Source organism: Syngnathus acus, chromosome 6 (assembly GCF_901709675.1).
Source record: "Syngnathus acus chromosome 6, fSynAcu1.2, whole genome shotgun sequence".
Classification (NCBI taxonomy): Eukaryota; Metazoa; Chordata; class Actinopteri; order Syngnathiformes; family Syngnathidae; genus Syngnathus; species Syngnathus acus.
In genome coordinates, this window is record NC_051092.1 from 15,175,215 (window position 1) to 15,194,659 (window position 19,445).

Below are 19,445 nucleotides of genomic sequence, written 5' to 3' on the forward strand. Positions count from 1 at the left end.
GTACTTGTGGTGTGCAGGGAAATGGAACTAGCCAGGGTGCTGAAGATGTGTGATACCTGAGAAAATTGGCTAGTGTTAAAATTAACATACTGTTTGTTGAATTAACACCATCAGATTCTCAGTGTTTTATCTGTACCAACTTGTAGGACATCTCAATTCTGTCACCATTTCTTCCAAACTAATAAATAAATTCATTTATTTGGGGGGACGTGCAAATAGATGAGCTGCTGGTGCTGAGCATTGAATATGCAGAGGACATATTTATATTATAATATGAAAGAGCCAGGTGACTTAACACGCTAACAATTTTACACTGTGATAATGGTGAAACTCACCTCCCTTGGCATAAATGTGTGAGCATGTGTGAGTGTGCGTGCGTGTGTGTGTGTGTGTGTGTGTGTGTGTGTGTGTGTGTGTGTGTGTGTGTGTGTGTGTGTGTGTGTGTGTGTGTGCGTGCGTGCGTGTCAAGCAATAAAATAGTGTCTATCTGCCATGAAACCACAGCCTTGTCACATGCAGTACATTAAACAAGACATTAGGATAGTCCATAATGCATCTTTTTTTTTTTTTTTAAAGTCCCAATGATCGTCACACACACATCTGGGTGTGGTGAAATTTGTCCTCTGCAAATAACCCATCCCCGTGTGATTTTGATCCATCCCCTGGGGGAGAGGGGAGCAGTGAGCAGCAGCGGTGCCGCGCTCGGGAATCATGGTCAAAGGTGCAATCATGACAAACATTTAATTGATGTCAGAGGAGAGGAGAGGAGAGAGAGAGAGAGAGAGAGAGAGAGAGAGAGAGAGAGAGAGAGAGAGAGAGAGAGAGAGAGAGAGAGAGAGAGAGAGAGAGAGAGCGAGAGAGAGAGAGAATATGCAGGAATACTATTGGCTTTTGACGGGGTGATGAACAGGCATCACTCGAATACGATAGCTGAATCAAACCATTGAGTGGGTCCAGGGAGAGAGAAAAAGTAAACACCGGTTTCTGCGTTGCACGCACGTGGATGTACCGTGACGAGGAAGCAATTCTTATCGTTTCACATTCCAGATCGTGATGTATGGATTTGGAGCTTTATTCTCATTCGATTTCTGCCAGCCGCCCAAAATGTGGCACTACTGGAGACTTTTCGTTGTCCTCAACGTCTTATTTTTCAGTGAACTTAGCTTATCACTGCCACACTGCCCGCCTACCTGCGTTTGCACGCACAACGAAATTTACTGTAACAAGTCGGATAGTAGTAAGCATTCCTCGCTCTTAGCTTTTCAGGACACTGAGAGCTCTGGAAATAGTACAAGGAGCAGCAGAGACCTTTTCCAGAACATCATTTCCATGTAAGTGTACCAGTCGGTGTTTCTTTTGGTCATTGGATTTTATGTTCAGAAGCAGTTATTATTAATAGAAGAAGAAGAAAAAAACTCGTTTTTTATTTGAGTTTTAATATGGAAATACCCCATTTTAAAAATAACTTGTTTTTCTCCTTTATCGTCTGGAAAAGAGAAAGTAAAAGACTAGGAACGGTTTGATTTTCCAAAAACGAAAAAAAAAAAATAGGACGAGAAACATAAAAATATATTAAATATACGTATTTGTTTTGGAAATTATCACCGGCAGCATTTCTGATCATGACCAGGAGATGGCCACAGTGCGGCGTCTGAAGACAAAATAGTGTTCCGTAATGACGATCCATCAACCTTCTAAATTCTACAATTAAGTACACACGTGAAGAAAACACGACAAGAAAACGAATTGTTTCATTATGTGATAGAGGTATACCAGTAATCTTCTCGCCTGGAAACCCTGACCAATCCTTGTGGGGAGTCTCATTGATGCGTGTCAAAACGCGAGCATGAGCAGAAGGTTGGCCATCTCGGATCGCCAACCACGGCAACGATACAACCCCACCTCCCCCCCCAAAAAACCCCACAATAATACTTGCGTATGTTTATTTTGGTTTGTTTTTCTTTTTTCAGTTTTTGATTATAAATGATCTAATAGTGTAGCAATTTATAGCAGTAATATATGAAAAAAATAAAAGAGTACAACGAGATAAGAGTTCTTATGCCTATTGAACATTGTAAACTATGTCAAACTGAAACATTTATTGATGAGCTTTTCTTTCTTTCTTAATTTTTGTAATGTTGATATGTTCAATCATCCAGAAACACACACAAAGAATCTTATGAGGTGCCCTTGCACTTGTATTGACACAATCTTAATTAAAAAATGAACTTCTATTAAAAGAGTACACGAAAGAAATTACAAGTGGAATTAGGATTAGTCAAACCTCTACATATGAATTTAATTCGTTCCAAGACCTACTTCGTATGTTGAAATTGTCGTATGTTGGATCAAATAATTTCATAAGGATACTGTTGGATTTGGTCCACAATCTTGCGAGCGCGCTATCTGCGCCTCACGGCAAAAGCCCTTGCCAATCACCTGTAATCCAATTTACTCCCTGCGTGCTCGTTTGATTTCTTCAGATGTAGGAAAATGCAAAGACACTGAAGCAGAAATTAGACTCACACAGGTTGGTTGAGTTCAATCACAATTCTTGTTAAGAAAGCTGTTTTCAGGAAAGTACAATACAGCGCTGGGCCTTTCAAGAGCAGAAAGTCTCCAATCAGAAAAGGCAACGTTCAAGGTTCTTTGGTCAGCTTATATTCAGTTGGTGTGGGGCGCGTTTGATGGGTGATGAGTCGTTGGGGTGGGGCGAGTTCGCAGTAGAGTTTGATTCCATGAGAGTGGGTGCTGGTTATGGAAGATTCGGTGTGTGTGTGGGGGCTGTTGTCTTTCATCCCGTCTTTCGGCCTTGGTGATCATCTTTGGCCGAGTCCTTGGCTGTCTCCTTCTGGCACCAGCTGGTTTTTATCTCCGAGTGACCTTCCTGTAAACATTCTCCTCCATTCTTGCACATATGCTGTCGTACCTCATTCTTTCACTTTTGTCATTTTGTACGAATTAATGTGAGCTTTTTGGCTGTAACATCATTAATCTATTACTGTTCCCTGACTATGCAAAGTTAGTTCTTTTGATACTCCCTGTCTTTGCTCACATCATTATATTCTTAGTTTAATCATGCTTCCCACCATATCATTTCTTTGTTAGGCAAAACATTTCCCTCTGTGCAGAGCGTTCAGTAGTAATCGAAAAGCTGGCGTCTCGCATTAGGCGACATATGACGTTTAATCAAAACACAAGATATAATCAAGTACTGTACGGTCAAGACGACTCTGGCCGTGTCCATGATTTAGAGAACAAACATCAGGCATGCATTACACAGTCCCTTAAGGGTCATTAAGCTATGTAAGCAACATATCAAAAGACATTTATTTTGCAGTGCACAGAAATACATATTGAATCATGAAGTTGTAGCAACCTCTGTTATTATCTTATATCAAAGAATGTCTAGTTATGTCTGCTTTATTGGTTGATTCCATGAATATACTTGTCTGCTTATATACTTTATCCAAAGAGATGTGAGCGTATCTGGTATTGTGGCTAGGCGGGTTTTGTGTCTTTTGACCCTATTCCTTCAATACATTGTAATTCGTTTAATTTGTTCCACAGCCAAAAACCAATGATAACTCCTTAATAAATACTGCAGATAATTACACATAGCAATAAAACAAATGCATTAGTCAAAGTCAAAGTCAAAGTCAGCTTTATTGTCAATCCCTTCATATGTCAAGACACACAAAGAAACCGAAATTCCGTTTCCTCCATCCCACGGTGACGAGACATACAAGTAGGCGACACAAAACAAAAACAAGAAGGCACAAACCATAAATAATAAATAATAAATAAAATAAAATGAGCGATGAATAAAAACAGACCAATAACCCATTGAATATGAGGGGCAAAACCGAGCCAGTGAGCATACAGCAAGAACAGGACGCTACGCTGAAAGGGGGAGCGAGTTCAGGATCCTAACAGCCTGGAGTACGAAGCTGTTGGAAAGTCTGGTGGTGCGGGAGCGCAGGCTCCTGTACCGCCTCCCAGAGGGCAGAATTATATCAGAGAGATGTAAAAAGAAATAAATTACAAATGAATAATCAATTAGAAGTGAGTTATTTTTTTACTTTTTTCTTTTTAACTTTCATATTCACCCTCTTTACTTCCACTCAATTTAGGCTTCCGTTTCTTTGCTTCGTTTTCCTTTGACTGTATTAATTTTCACCCAGAAGAATGATGTTCCCCAAATCCAAATGTGAAATGAGCAAACTAATGTTAATTTAAGTTAAAAAAACAAAAACAAATATCAGTTGTATGCTTTTTCCAGTGTAATGGTAATTGACTCATACTTTCTGCTTTTTTACAGACACATAGAGAACTGGGCTGGTCTGGAGACATTGAGGGAAAGTCACATGGAACTCTACACTGGCTTGCAGAGACTGTACGTCATGTGATATTTTTCCAAACGAGTGCTGGTCATGGCAAATTCCTTACTGCAAATCTTCGAATATTATCCTTGTTTCTGTCGAAACACCCACATACCATTAACATTAACAGTGAGCATTCTAGTGGCAGCATCATACTTTGGTTAGAAAGTTGTAAATAGCAGTCAGTTTTGACACACTTCATACATACAGAAAAATAATTTGAATAGGGGCAGTGCATGTTAAGATATTCATGTACCGTTATTTCTGGACTATAAATTGCACCTAAATATAAGCTGCATCAGCTAAAATTAGGGAAAAATCCTGTTTTGATGTATAAGCCGCACCAGACTATAAACCACATGTGTTTTTGTGCTGGGGAAAGTAGTAGGGCTGGGCAGTATATCAGTATTACGAGTTAGCCGATATATTTCAGAAAGCGATACGTATATGGCAATACTTGAGAGAAGCAGGGTTATAGGAGAGGATTTTTTTTTGCTTTGTTTTTTTTTGTGCTTTTTTGTTTGTTTATCTGCCAATCGAATGATCGACACTCCAATGCACCTTAGAGTTGGATGCCAACCGCCAATCAAATCCACAAGAAGAAGAAGTAGGCAGCTATGCTGCCGGGTGATAGAGAGGAAGAGCTATTTAAAAAGAAAAAAAAAACAGTGGCTCTGTAATTTGGAGGTATTTTGGATTTCGGATTGTAGATGAAGAGCAACAAAATGTTATTTGCAAAACATGCTACAAGCAAATTTCTTCAAAAGTTTAAAGCACTTCAAACCTCTTCCAACATCTGCAGCAGAACCACAAACTGCTGTATGAAGAGAGTATAAAACTTTGTGGTTATGGCCAACTTTGGCTGCCTCATCAGTATTGCCTGAGTAAGTAGGCATATAGTCTTATTTTTGTACACAATTCTTTTGATATAAAACACATGTAGTCAATCTAAATTTGTTATGGGTTATTCATTTTATTTTCACATGCTGCCTAAATGTGAATCTTTATATTTCAGCCCGGTACTGCGTACATTTTCTTTACTTTGCATTCATATCTATATCTGTTTCTATTTCATACAGCTGTAGAAACAGCTGTCGGTCTGCTTCCAGCCAGGGCCAGTCTGTTTTGTTTAGATTTTTGTTGTTTGCACAGCTCTTTATTTAAATCAGTTTCATTTACTACCATGAAGCTGTAGGCCCATGTTTGCCAAAGTAAGCTTGTTTTAGTTTACATTTGTTATCTACACAGCTCTAACTTTTAAAATGTAAGCTATTTAATTTATAGATTTATTAAATGTTTAAATACTATTATACTCCTCTTTATATTTCTGTTATTTGCACAGCTGTGCTTTGTTGAGGAGAAAGTGTAACATGTGGTGTACCTGGATATCAGTTTTGGTCCATATCGCCCAGCCCTAGAAAGTAGTCACAGCGGTCCTCAACCTTTTTACTAGTGAGTGTATAAGTGTATTTGACAGGGAAGTCTTTGCAAGATAGTCTGATGCAGACCCCAGTACTCAGAGCTCTCGAGAGCAAGGCTTTTGTTTTCTCCTCATGCTTCTTTAAATGAAATGTCGTAATTTCTATTAACTGTCTTGCCAAAACAAATCCTCTTACAAAATCATAAAAATCATGAAAATTCCATGGATTAGCCACACCGGACTTCAAGCCGGGTTCAAAGCGTGTGTAAAATGTAGCGTCTTACAGTCTGGAAATTTTGATAGATATACCAGATTATAGCCATTGGCTAGTTACGAAGTATCCAGATGATTCATTAATTCAGTGGTAAGTGACCAACATGTAGAGCTAGTGTCCATAAGAATGATGTGCTCATTGTACCATCTTTTATGTAGTTCATTGGTACCTAAACTACAGTCTGTGAGCTGGATATGGCCAGACTTCACATTTGGTCCCCCCAAACAATACCAGAGGCGCATTATGGGTTTTTTTCCAGTCCGACCACGCGAGCGGGACTAAAGAGAGGCATTGGTGTCCATTGCAGTCCAGCGCTTGTTGTTGTTGCCAGCCGCACTTGGTATTTCACCATCAACCTCTTGTGTGCGGGGTTATTTTTTGAGCGCTGATAGCGCCGCGAAGTACATAGTACATACAGGTAGTTTTCAACTTAGGAACATAATGGTTTCCAAAAACACATTTGTAATTCAAATTGTTTGTAAGTCAAGACACATGATACCGTATTTTCCAGCCTGTCGACTGCTACTTTTTGCACAAGCTTTGGATCCTGCGGCTTGTAGTTCGGTGCGGCGTATCTATGGAATTTTTTTGTGATTTTTTTTGTGATGTTTAATACACTTACAGGACTGTCTCAGAAAATTAGAATATTGTGATAAAGTTCTTTATTTTCTGGAATGCAATTAAAAAAACAAAAATGTCATACATTCTGGATTCATCACAAATCAACTGAAATATTGCAAGCCTTTTATTATTTTAATATTGCTGATTATAGCATACAGCTTAAGAACATTTAAATATCCTATCTCAAAATATTAGAATATCATGAATATGTATACTAGTAAGGTATTCAACTAATCACTTGAATCGTCTAATTAACTCGAAACACCTGCAAGGGCTTTCTGAGCCTTGAAAAACACTCAGCTTGGTTCAGTAAACTAAATCACAAGTATGGGGAAGACTGCTGATCTGACTGCTGTCCAGAGGACCATCATTGACACCATCCATTAGGAGGGTAAGACACAAAAAGAAATTTCTCAAAGAGCAAGCTGTTCACAGAGGGCAGTTTCAAAGCACATCCACAAAAAGTCTGTTGGAAGGGAGAAATGTGGCAGGTAACACTGCACAACCAAGAGAGATGACCGCAGCCTTAATCGCATTGTGAAGAAGAGTCGCTTCCAGAATTTGAGGGAGCTTCAAAGACAGTGGACTGAAGCTGGAGTCCAGGTATCAAAAGCCACTGTTCACAGACGTGTCCGGGAAATGGGCTACAATAGCCGTATTCCCATGGTCAAGCCATTTCTGAACTCAAGACAACGGAAGAAGCGTCTGACTTGGGCTATGGAAAAGAAGCACTGGACAGTTGCAGAGTTGTCCAAAGTCCTCTTTTCAGACGAAAGCAAGTTTTGTATTTCATTTGGAAGTCAAGGCGCCAGAGTCTGAAGAAAAGGCTGGAGAGGAGCAAAATCCAAGTTGCTTGAAATCCAGTGTGAAGTTCCCACAGTCAGCGATGGTTAGGGGAGCCATGTCAGCTGCTGGTGTTGGTCCACTGTGTTTCATCAAGTCCAGAGTAAATGCAGATTTTAGAGCACTACATGCTTCCGTCTGCTGAAAAGCTCTATGGAGATGATGATTTCATTTTCCAGCATGATCTGGCACCTGACCACAGTGCCAAAACCACCAGTAAATGGTGGACTGACCACGGCATTACTGTCCTCTATTGGCCTGCCAATTCCCCTGACATTAACCCCATAGAGAATTTGTGGGGTATTGTGAAGAAGAAGCTGAAAGACACCAGACCCAACAATGCAAATGAGCTAAAGGCCGCTTTTGAAGCATCCTGGGCATCCATAACACCTCAGTAATGCCACAGGCTGATTGCCTCCATGCCACGCCGCATTGATGCAGTAATCCGTGCAAAAGGATTCCCAACCAAGTACTGAGTGCATCAATGGACATTTTCAAATGGTTGATTTTGTTTTGCTGTTATAAATCTTTTTTTTTTTTACTTGGTCTGAGGAAATATTCTAATATTTTGAGATAGGATATTTGAGTTTTCTTAAGCTGTAAGCCATAATCAGCATCATTAAAATAATAAAAGGCTTGCAATATTTCAGTTGATTTGTAATGAATCCAGAATGTATGACATTTTTGTTTTTTTAATTGCATTACAGAAAATAAAGAACTTTATCAGAATATTCTAATTTTCTGAGAGAGTCCTATATACACTCATTAGTAAAAAGGTTGTGGATCGATGTTGCGCGGCACTGCTTTGCTGGGCAGACGGATATGTGACCTGACACACTGGGTAGAAGAGCGGTGTGTTGATCGCATGTCCTTCCGCCAGGCAAATATTGCCGCACAATTGACACGAACAAAAGAAAGAACGAGGCATTACTGAAGAAAGGAAGCTTTTGTACACAAACCCTCATTATGGGGGACAAAATAAATACTGTATTTTTCGGACTAAAGGTCGCATTAGCCATAAAATGCCCAAAAAAAGTGAAAAAAAAACATATATAAGTCGCCCCGGAGTATAAATCGCATTTTGGGGGAAATTCATTCGACAAAATCCAACACCAAGAACAGACACGAACGAGCAACAACAGGCTAAACGATAGGTATGCTAACGTGACATAAACACAAACGAAGAGCTGAGAACGGGCCTGACGTAACATTCAGAGTTATTCAAATAACTATTACATAAATAACACGTTTATAAAACCATTTGTGTCACTCCAATTCATTAAATCCATCGACCGTCCTTTGTCAACAATGGGTGCGCGCCGCTGACGGCGCTCGCACTTCAAAATATTCCACAGGCCCATATAACGATATATAAATTATGTATCAAATAACTATTATATAAGCAATAATATTATCAAACCATCTGTGTCACTCCAAATCATTAAATCCATCGATCAAATTCCTCGTCCTTTGTCAACAACGGCGCGCGTGCGCCCTGACGTCAGCCTCGTCGTTATTCCACAGATCTAGTATATAACTAGTATATTGTAACGTTCACAAAGTACAAGGAAAGACGTGGGTTTGGTAAACGGCTCTTTATTTAACAAAACAAGAGTTCAACGAGCCAACAACTACTGAACAGTAACGATAAAAACATATACAAGTTGCTACACGAAATAAAATATATCAAATAACTATAACATAAATACTAGTTAACCGCCACACGGCCCCAAGCACCGGCGTGGACTTCCAGGCGTGTGGCGGCGTGGACTTCCATCCCTGGAGGTGGCACTTCCAGCCACGGAGGTGGAAGAGAGCTCCAGAGAATAGGACCGGGCGCGCGTAAAAGCCAGGTCTGAGCCCCATCCACCGTCCCCGGACAGCCACCCGGCCGAGCACCGGTCCCCGACTTCCATCCACAGAGGTGAAAGAGAGTTCCGTAGAGTAGGACCGGACGTGCGTAAAAGCCATGTCCGAGCCTCATCCACCGTCCTCGGACAGCCACCCAGCCGAGCGCCGGCCCCCGACTTCCATCCACGGAGGTGAAAGAGAGCTCCGTAGAGTAGGACCGGGCGTGCGTAAAAGCCATAATAGTTTTTCAAACCTTCTGTGTCACTCCAAATCATTAAATCCTTCAAACTCTTTGTCCTCCGTGTCACTTACAAAGCCGCTAATGATGCCGGTAGTACGTGGGGCCCTTCGTCATCTTCGTCATCCCGTGATCGAATCTTTGTCCTTTATGTAAACAACCACCGCGCCGCGCCGCGCTGCTGACGTCACTTGAAATTCAAATTACAGTAATCCCTTGCTACATCGCGGTTCGTTTATCGCGGTTTCACTTTTTTTTTGTGAAAATTTAGGGTTAAAATTTACTACCCTAATTTACTGCATTTAACCCATCCCCGTGTGATTTTGATCCATCCCCTGGAGGAGAGGGGAGCAGTGAGCAGCAGCGGTGCCACGCCCGGGAATCATTTGGTGATCTAACCCCCCAATTCCAACCCTTAATGTTGATTGCCAAGCAGGGAGGCCGGGATTTGAACCCACAACCCTCCAGTTTTAGGGCGGACACTCTACCACTAGGACACTGAGCTGCCTACAGGGACAAATGCAAAAACAAGTTGCCCAGCGCGAGGGAGTGCGAGACAGTGAGAAAGAGGGACAAAGAGATGAGATGTGCATATGGAAGGGCGCTGCTCAGTGAAGTCGTAGCAGAAAGGGGAACTACATTATTTGCAATATGTTTTCATGTCTGGTGTTTTGGGCAATGTATGGTGGATGTATAGTTACTACTATTTAGGGCAAATACTATTTATTTTTCTGGAAATACCAAAGAAATAAACTAAAATAATCAATGAAAAACCCACAAAAGATAAAATTTGTTTTGGAATGACAGCTCCTTTTGTCATTGCTTTTTTCAGTAGCTGTGTCTGTCTGTAGCCTTCCCTCTAAATGGAGAAAGCAACCATTTTCATTTTCTTTGTATTTTCTGTGTTGTAGGACCATTATGATGAGCAGTCTGCGTACAATCCAGCCACATGTTTTCTCCCAAAATCCGGACCTAAGCTATATGTGAGTGTTCACAATTATTGTCACGTTCTCAGATGTTACTTGTTGTTTCCAGTACAAGGACAAGTGCTTTCAGTACGCCAATTGAAAATATTAGAATTATGCTGCTGCGCTTGAGCTTAGGGACATATTTAATAACGATGCATGCACACTAATTTTCTTTTGTTTATTTGTTTATTTGAGCAGTAAGTCGAGCAGACAAAAGGAGTGGGCCGAAGCAAAGAAAACTAAGCGCCCAACCCCGAATAAAAACATGGATGGATATGTTTAATATGTATTTTAATATTAAAAATAATATCCTCAAATTGTTACAAATGCCAAACATTAGCAAAGACAATATAGTACAGTAGCACAGTAATATAGTATTATACTAAATGATCTTGCTACTTCCCAGTTGCCATATGCATTCTCAGTTTTATCTTAATTTAGTGTGTACCGAACAAAGGATTTTACAAAAAACACTTTACTTGGGTCTCTTCTGCCACCTCATGCAGGAAGAAACAGCCTTTTGTTTCTTTTTAACATTCACATTCATGATGAACACGCCAGGCAGAGCCAGGAAATCCCTATTCTCCGCAGACCACAGCTCTCTATAGAAAAGGCTAGATAACAGCATTGCCACTGGTGTTGTGCTGACATTGGCGTCTAGTCTTTATAGACCGACCTACCTACCTACATAATTAATGAACTACAGTGGAGCCTCGGTTTTCGACCACAATCCGTTCCAGAAGGCTGTTCGAAAAGTGAATTGTTCGAATTTCGAATCATGTTTTCCCATTACAAATAATGGAAAAAAAATGTATCCGTTCCAAACAAAACAGCATTTTTAAGCATTTTTTCATTTGCGCATTTTTTGTCCGATCGCCCAACCGTCGCGCGTCGCCGACCGTGCAACTGCACCGCCCTGGTCGCATTATTGTGACAGAGCGCACCAGTCCAAATGGCCTCTCACCGGCCATGGCAAAGTCCTAAACGTGCCCGGCGGCAACTCTGGGGACATGAACCACGCTCTGCGGCAACTCTGGGGACATGAACCGCGCTCGGCGGCAACTCTGGGGACATGAACCGCGCTTGGCAGCAACTCTGGGGACATGAACCGCAATCGGCGGCAACTCTGGGGACATGAACCGCAATCGGCGGCAACTCTGGGGACATGAACCGCAATTGGCGGCAACTCTGGAACACGAACCGCAATCGGCGGCATTTGAAAGTCCGGACCGCGATCAGCGGCATTCGGAAGGCGGAGCTGTGGCAGCAGCAAGAGCCACCACGTGCTGCAGCAGTGGGAGTGGGGCCAGGGACGATCGGGGGTCCGGCGCAGCTGGCTTGAAATCTGGTGACGCCCGCGGGTCCTGCAACGCTGAGGTGGAGCCCAATGGCGGCCGCGAGTCTGATGGCGCCGGGAGGCACTCCGATGGCGGCCGCGGGTCCGGCGTCGCGGGAGCGAAGTCCGATCGCGGCCGCGGGTCCGGCGTCGCGGGAGCGAAGTCCGATGGCGGGTGGCCGCGGAGCCGATGGCGCCGGGAGGGACTCCGATGGCGGCCGCGGAGCCGGTGTCGCTGGAGCAAAGTCCAATGGTGGCCGCGGAGCCCATGGCGCTGAAACAAGCTCAGACGACGGACGTGGATCGGACGTCGCAGACGGGAGCTGGTGGTGGAGGAGGGTCCAAGCACTGGTCGCTGTAGTGGTCGGATCATTCTGTCACGGATTGGATGGAGCAGGGCGACCCAATGCAGCTTGGACCAGGGTTTATTGGAGAAAACAAACTAACAGACTCAAAACAATAACTTGACTGACTGACTGACCGGGACGTGAGACAAGAAGACAGCAGGACATGACGACAACAAGACACTAAGACAACAATGATCCGACGGGGAGTGAGGTGCAGACAGGACTTAAATACACGACAGGTAACAAGAGGCAGGTGAGAATGATCACACTAATCATGGGCACACAGGAGGGGAGGGGCGAGCACACAAACAGAAACCATGACAACAGGCACATAGTAAAACGGCTGGGGACGAGACGTGACATAAATGTATGAATGTCTCATATTGTATATATAGTAAAGGCTACACAACAAACTGATGAATAACTACTTTTCAAAACAAAGACTAATAAAAACGGTTCAAATATTTTGAAATGAAAATTTTAAATCAAATCAAATATTTAAAAATCAAAATTATTTAAAATAATGAATGTAATAAAAAATTGCTAACAATATCTCTATTTTTTAAAAGTGAAAACAATTTGAAATTTTAGAATTGACATGAATTTGATACACAATTTGTCTTCGCGGGCCACCTAAGATGATGTGGCGGGCCGTATCTGGCCCCCGGGCCTTGACTTTGACACCTGTGTCCTAGTGGGTACTCACCTCTTCTTCATGTGATTCGAAAATATTCTGTTTGTATTGTCCATCCATTTTCTGTACCGCTTGCCCCCACGGGGGTCGCGGGTGTGCTGGAGCCTATCCCAGCAGTCATCAGGCAGTAGGCGGGGGACACCCTGAACTGGTTGCACACAGAGACAAAGAATATATATATATATATATATATATATATATATATATATATATATATACACTACCGTTCAAAAGTTTGGGGTCACAAAATTGTTTGGGTGACCCCAAACTTTTGAACGGTAGTGTATATATTTATTTAGATAATTATTTATAGATTATATATATAATCTTCTGTGTAAAAAATCTTATAATATATATGTATACTTATATTCATAGATTATATATAATCTTATACAAATATAAGATATAATTTATAATATTTAATTCATAATATTTTATTATAATATTTACACTACCGTTCAAAAGTTTGGGGTCACCCAAACAATTTTGTGACCCCAAACGTTTGAACGGTAGTGTATATATATTAGGGATGCACCAAAATAAAAATTCTTGGCCGAAACCGAAAACCAAAAATGAGGAAACCAAGGCCGAAAACCGAAACACCGAAAGAAATGATTATGTCAGTTATTAGAACCACAGCATTTATGGCTACATGTGTACTAACCTCACTAAAATCAAGGCATTGCAATAAACCAGTTACAAAAGTATGAAAATATTTATTTAGCACTGACATTACAACAATGCACAATATAAATTAAAATTCAAAAATAAAATAAAAATAAAATGTTTAACTTGACCCCACTCGTGTACATTAAATAATAATTTACAGGCTTATAACTGACTGGCCTGCTGAAAGACTGTAAAATTAAATATGTTCTCTTATAAAAACACAAAGTGCATAAGTCAAGTGCCTTTTAAATTTTGTTCTGTGTGTACAACATAAAAGTGTATCAAAACAATGGTTACCATAGCCTTTATCAACAACAAATCCACCAAGAATTGTGGATGCACAAACTTTCTTGCCTTTTCAAAAACGTCCGCCACAGATGGAGTGGGCGTGCTCGGTGTCAGTTTCCTTTTCTGTGTCGCCTTCTTCTCATATTCAGAATGGCGATCGGGATGTTTGGATTTCAGGTGATGAATTAAACCCGACGTGGAGAAACTTTTTGCAGATGCACCCGCTCTTGAAATTTCAGCATTGCATGTTTTGCAAATCGCTATCCGTTGGTCTTTCTCCGAGATAGTGAAATCAGTCCACACCGCAGACATGCTGGCTCTTATCCCGTTTTCCCGCGGGCTGGCTGCGCTGTTTGCTCACGTCATCACAAGTTTCGGCCGTGTTGTTTCGGTGATTTAGGTCTTTCGGCCAAAAACCGAAAATGCACTTTTGGGTCATTTTTGGCCGAAAATTTTCGGTGGCCGAATTTTCGGTGCATCCCTAATATATATATATATATATATATGGATATATACCAATTGTGCAAGTTCTCCCCCTTACAAAAGTGAATTATGGTGGAAAATAAGTAGTTGGTCAATAACAAAAATTCATATTATTACTTTGTATTATACTCTTTGTTGTCAATGACAGAGGTCAAATGTTTTCTGTAAGTCTTCACAAGGTTTTCACACAGCGTTGCTGGTATTTTGGCCCATTCCTCCTTGCAGATCTCCTCGAGAGCATTGAAGTTGCTGTAATTGTAGATGAATATATACATACATTGGAAAGACCATATTAAATACATTGAAAACAAACTGGCACAAAATATCGCGATCTCGTATAAGGCAAAGTATTTTCTCGATCACAAATCACTGCATATTATACCGTATTGGCCCGAATATAAGACGGTGTTTTTTGCATTGAAATATGACTGAAGAAGTGGGGGTCGTCTTATATTCGGGGTCTAGACCAGACATGGGCAAACTACGGCCCGGGGGCCACATCCGGCCCACGGGGCCGTTTAATCCGGCCAGCCAACCCTGAATAAATTGTATTATTAAACACCTTTTTTGGTCATTTTGCCTGCAATGACTGTGTTTCCCCAGTAGATGGGGAACTGCTCGCCTGCGCATTTACTACCGGAAGCCATGTCAGAAAGCTCGGTGCACACTCACAAGTGCGTGTACGTACTCAGTAGGATGGACACGGCGCACTCGCACTATTAGTGCCGAATTTAGAGCGTGGGCGATGACATCAGGATTCTTGTAATTCGTGCGCTGAGCTTTCAGATGCAGTTTTACGTTAAAGCCACCTACAAACCTTCCCCTGGAATCATTCCATTAAAATGAGTGGCCCGAGGATCAGACGTTCAGCACATGAACGTCAACAAAGCCCATCACAGCTCTAGGTTAACGGACTGACACCTCGGCTCTATCCTAAGAATTACAAATTTTACTCCAGACCATGATGCACTAGCAAAAAAAGGGAGACCAACAACACTGTTCCCACTGAAAATGAAGGGGAGGCTCTCAAGTTTGTTGTAAAAAAATGCATTTTGAATATGATTTGTACAAATAGCAGGGATTGAAACTAGCGACCATTCTCATTTTCAAACAATGCAGGATGCTCAAGGACATTGATGCACCACCTGTTTGCGACTAAGCTTAACCTGTAAAGTTCTTAAGGCTTACTTTAAGGAAGTGTTTCCCGTTTCCTCACCTCTGTCACCAGGTGTTTGTGAGTTAAAACTCTGCTCTTATTTTCAGATACTCCTCACCGTGTTGCCGTTTTGATTACTTTATTTGGATGTATTCTTTCACCGATTCTTCAGGATGATATATTTGGTCGGAATGTTTGCCGTTTGATGTGATTTCGCCTCATAAGATAAACATCTTTCATTAATCTGACCTGCAGGTGCTGAAGTGATGGAGAGTGTTATTCATAATAACAGTGTCGTATTTTATGAGAATCACTGATAGCAGTTTTTTGGTGATTTTTTTTTTAATGCTGTTAATAAATGCATTTGTTTTCAAAAATCTTTTTTGGAATATCCATTCTTTACTACCTACTAAATGCCAAAACCTTTTATGCAATGACCTTTACACGTCGTTTATATTACTTCACACAAACACTACATCCATCTGCTCCTGGTTCGGCCCTGCGGTCCAAATTTAGAACCCAATTTAGAACCCAATACACCCCTGGTGTAGACATTATACCCATTCACTTGTGCGCAGCGGTAAGTTAAAGGTTGCTCGTGTCGACTGAGTATGTCGCTGTGATCGTGTGCGTCTTTGACACAAAGTGAGTATATACATTTCATTGTTACTACTGTCCACTGTTTGTCCGATCGCGGTTTGCTTCGTGTGCGCGCCGTTTGATTGACAGCTCCGGCGCGCTCCTTTAAGTTTGCTTCACATCGTACGAGTAGCCGTTATGCAGCGGCACGGCGACTAATGGTCGCCAGCCAATGTATTTTGTTGTTTTGTTGTTTCGAATAAATAAGAGCTAGCTGAAGTGGAAGTAAGATGGCGGCGCGTGCACACGCAGCGGCCTCTCTCTGTCCCGAACGGTGTTTTGTTTTGTCGTTTAATGTGGGTTTGTCCGACAGTTTTGTGTGTTCGTCTCGTCGTACCGGGTTGTGCTACAAGTGCGGCGGGCTGGTTCTGCTCGACATCGGCGAAAGCGGGTTTTGTGGCGATCTGGACTTTGAAGCGGGGACATTAAAGGCGCTCGGTCTGCTCCGTCCTGGAGCGTCGCCGGACTCGCCTGCTATTCCTCCCCCGGTTGGGCGTCCGGGCCAGGCTGGCGGCCAACCCAGCTCGCCCGGCCGTGCCTTCCATTCTTCTGGCGGACGTTCGATCGCTGGACATCACCATGCCTGCTGAGTTCTACGGACCGGACAGTGCGTGACTGCTGTGCATCTGGAGCGGATGGCGTGCTATCGGGCGGACCGGGCCATTGTACGAGGGGGACCATCGCGAGGAGGTGGACTGTGCGTCTATATCCGTGACGAATGGTGCCGGGGCTCTGTTGTGGGATGCCAGCACTGCTCGCCACTGCCGAAGTTTGTGATCTCCAGGCTGTTGGGGTCCTGAACTCTCTCCCCCGTTGTTTTACTTGTGTGTTATTCGTGTGCTGTGTCTCGTCACCGTGGGATAGGGAGAACGAAATATCGGTTTCTTTGTGTGTCTTCGCATGAAGGAATTGACAATAAAGCTGACTCTGACTCTAAATAAGAGTAACTCGGTGGAAATGGTGCAATTGTGCATACAGCAGACAGTATAATAGTTCAAGGCAGCCATCGTGGCCCAAAAGGCCAGGATGTGATAGACAGTTTTTGCATGATTTGAATGAGGCAAAATAATATGCTTTTTCTCTCGAATATATTGTTATAATCATTTGTTTCAGATGTAATCTTTTTCTGTATAAAAATAAAATTTGGTGTTCAAAAAGTCTTTTCAAACTTGAGTCTTGAAAAAGAGGGGGTCGTCTTATAATCAGGGTCGTCTTATATTCGGGCCAATACGGTAATTTAATTGCATTTTTTTCTTCCTTTCTATTCATGTGAAAGTAACGGACAGTAATATGTAAAGTAACAACTCTGTTACAGGTAACTAAACATTTTTTCCAGTCTCAAATTGGATAGGGGGTGGGATTAAATAAATCCTACTTCTGCCCACTCCTTTTCAGACAAGTAAACTCTGCCCATTATGTGCAGTATATTGTATTCTGTTTGTACCTAGCATTTATACAGAATTACAGAAGTCAGAATTTACATGACTTTCACCTTTCTTTTTATTTATTTTTCTTCATTTGATTTATTTATTTATAGTTTACATCAGGGGTAGGCAATTCCGGTCCTCGAGGGCCGGTGTTCTGCATGTTTTCTATGTCACCCTGTTGCAACACACCTGATTCAAATGGTCAGATAATTGGCAAGGTCTGCAGAAGCTGGATAACAATCCTGATCATTTGAATCAGGTGTGTTACAACAGGGTGAGATAGAAAACATGCATATACACTACAAAATCAAAATATAACATTAAAATGGCAATAATGACTGAATTAACCACTTTTAATGTATTTCTTTTATACTCTCTCCATTAGAAACCTATCTAAGAACCGAATGCTGACTACATTGTCCTGGCAGATCTTTGAAAATCTGCAGCTCACAGAATTGTAAGTTCATACTTGTCAAGGAGTGGTTTGCATATCTGCCTCGTATTACAGAGGTTCTGATATGAAACTCGTGTGGAGTTTGTGTGCTCTACATGTTCTACATGCATGCCTTTTTTGTGGGGTCTTCACATTTTCCCATGTCATCAAAGGTTGACCCTTATTTGTCTCTGTCCTATTAGTTCCGGTTTTCCCGTTTGCCCTGTTTGTCTTTGTCCTGTTAGTTTCTTTGTTCATGTTTGTTCCTGCCTGTTTGCCTCCCTGTTAGTCCTGCCATGTTCTCCTGCCTGTTTGTTCCCCTCATCCTCTCCTCCACCACCCTTTTCCCTTCAATAAACCCTGGTCCAAGCTACATTTGGTCACCCTGCTCCATTTCACACGTGACATTTTAGCCATGTTAAAATGCTAATTCCTCACCAAAGACACCCTCAAAGTGGTGTTTTCATCATTTCACTCATCTTGGAGCATTCTTGCTCATTTCTCCTCTCTAAGCACCAGCCCTGCCTGATCAAATAAAATAACAGGGTCCTCTTATATTGTGAAGAGCCACCCCCATATGTCCCCAGCTTTTTTCTACACACACATCCAGCTTCTCAGAGCAGCTGTGCCCGCAACTTGAATTCTTATGCGAATGTTCGGATTTTGGTGCCTTGAGTAAATGATCAAATGTTTCCAGTACCTCCTGCAATGTGCAAAGTACTAGTCATTGCTTTTTGGTGCATTAACTGAGCTTTAATCTTACATAATTTTGAGATTATGAGCGACCGGTCAATGACTGTATCTCAAGTCTATCAACGAATGTGAAATAATGAATAAAAAAAAACAAATGTAAAGCGGAGGCTGGGTTTTAGTTTTAAGGCATCTTACTTCCAGGTTAAAAATTAGCAACCAAAATAACCCATATTTCATAAAAAATGAGATCGTCAATGTACCGAAAGTAATACATAATCTTAATCATGCTCATACTTTATGGAGGACTGACAGAGTCAAAATTAAAAAAATAGATGAGTTTAATTTTAATTAAAAATGTACCGTATTTTTCGGACTAAAAGTCGCTCGGAGTACAAGTCGCATCAGCCATAAAATGCACAATAAAGAGGAAAAAGCATATGTAAGTCGCACCGGAGTTTAAGTCTCATTTTGGGGGAAATTTATTTGACAAAATCCAACACCAAAAACAGACATGAACCAGCAACAACAGGCTAAACGATACGGTATGCTAACGTGACATTAACACAAACGAGGAGCTGAGAACGGGCCTGATGCAACATTAACAGTCATTCAAATAACTATAACATAAATAACACGTTTATCAAACCATCTGTGTCACTCCAAATCATTAAATCCATCGATCG

At 41.7% G+C, this 19,445-nt stretch overlaps 1 protein-coding gene across 1 annotated transcript in view; it reads left to right on the forward strand.

Annotated features, from left to right (window-relative positions):
- The first annotated feature begins 905 nt into the window (after nt 1-905).
- LOC119124000 (NT-3 growth factor receptor-like) overlaps nt 906-19,445 on the forward strand; it is a 68,499-nt gene continuing 49,959 nt past the window's right edge. Inside the window, exons 1-4 of the mRNA XM_037253550.1 lie at nt 906-1,331; nt 4,322-4,396; nt 10,541-10,612; nt 18,022-18,093. Coding sequence (XP_037109445.1) covers nt 1,054-1,331; nt 4,322-4,396; nt 10,541-10,612; nt 18,022-18,093 — 497 coding nt within the window. The 5' untranslated portion in view covers nt 906-1,053. The remainder of the gene's footprint in view (nt 1,332-4,321; nt 4,397-10,540; nt 10,613-18,021; nt 18,094-19,445) is intronic.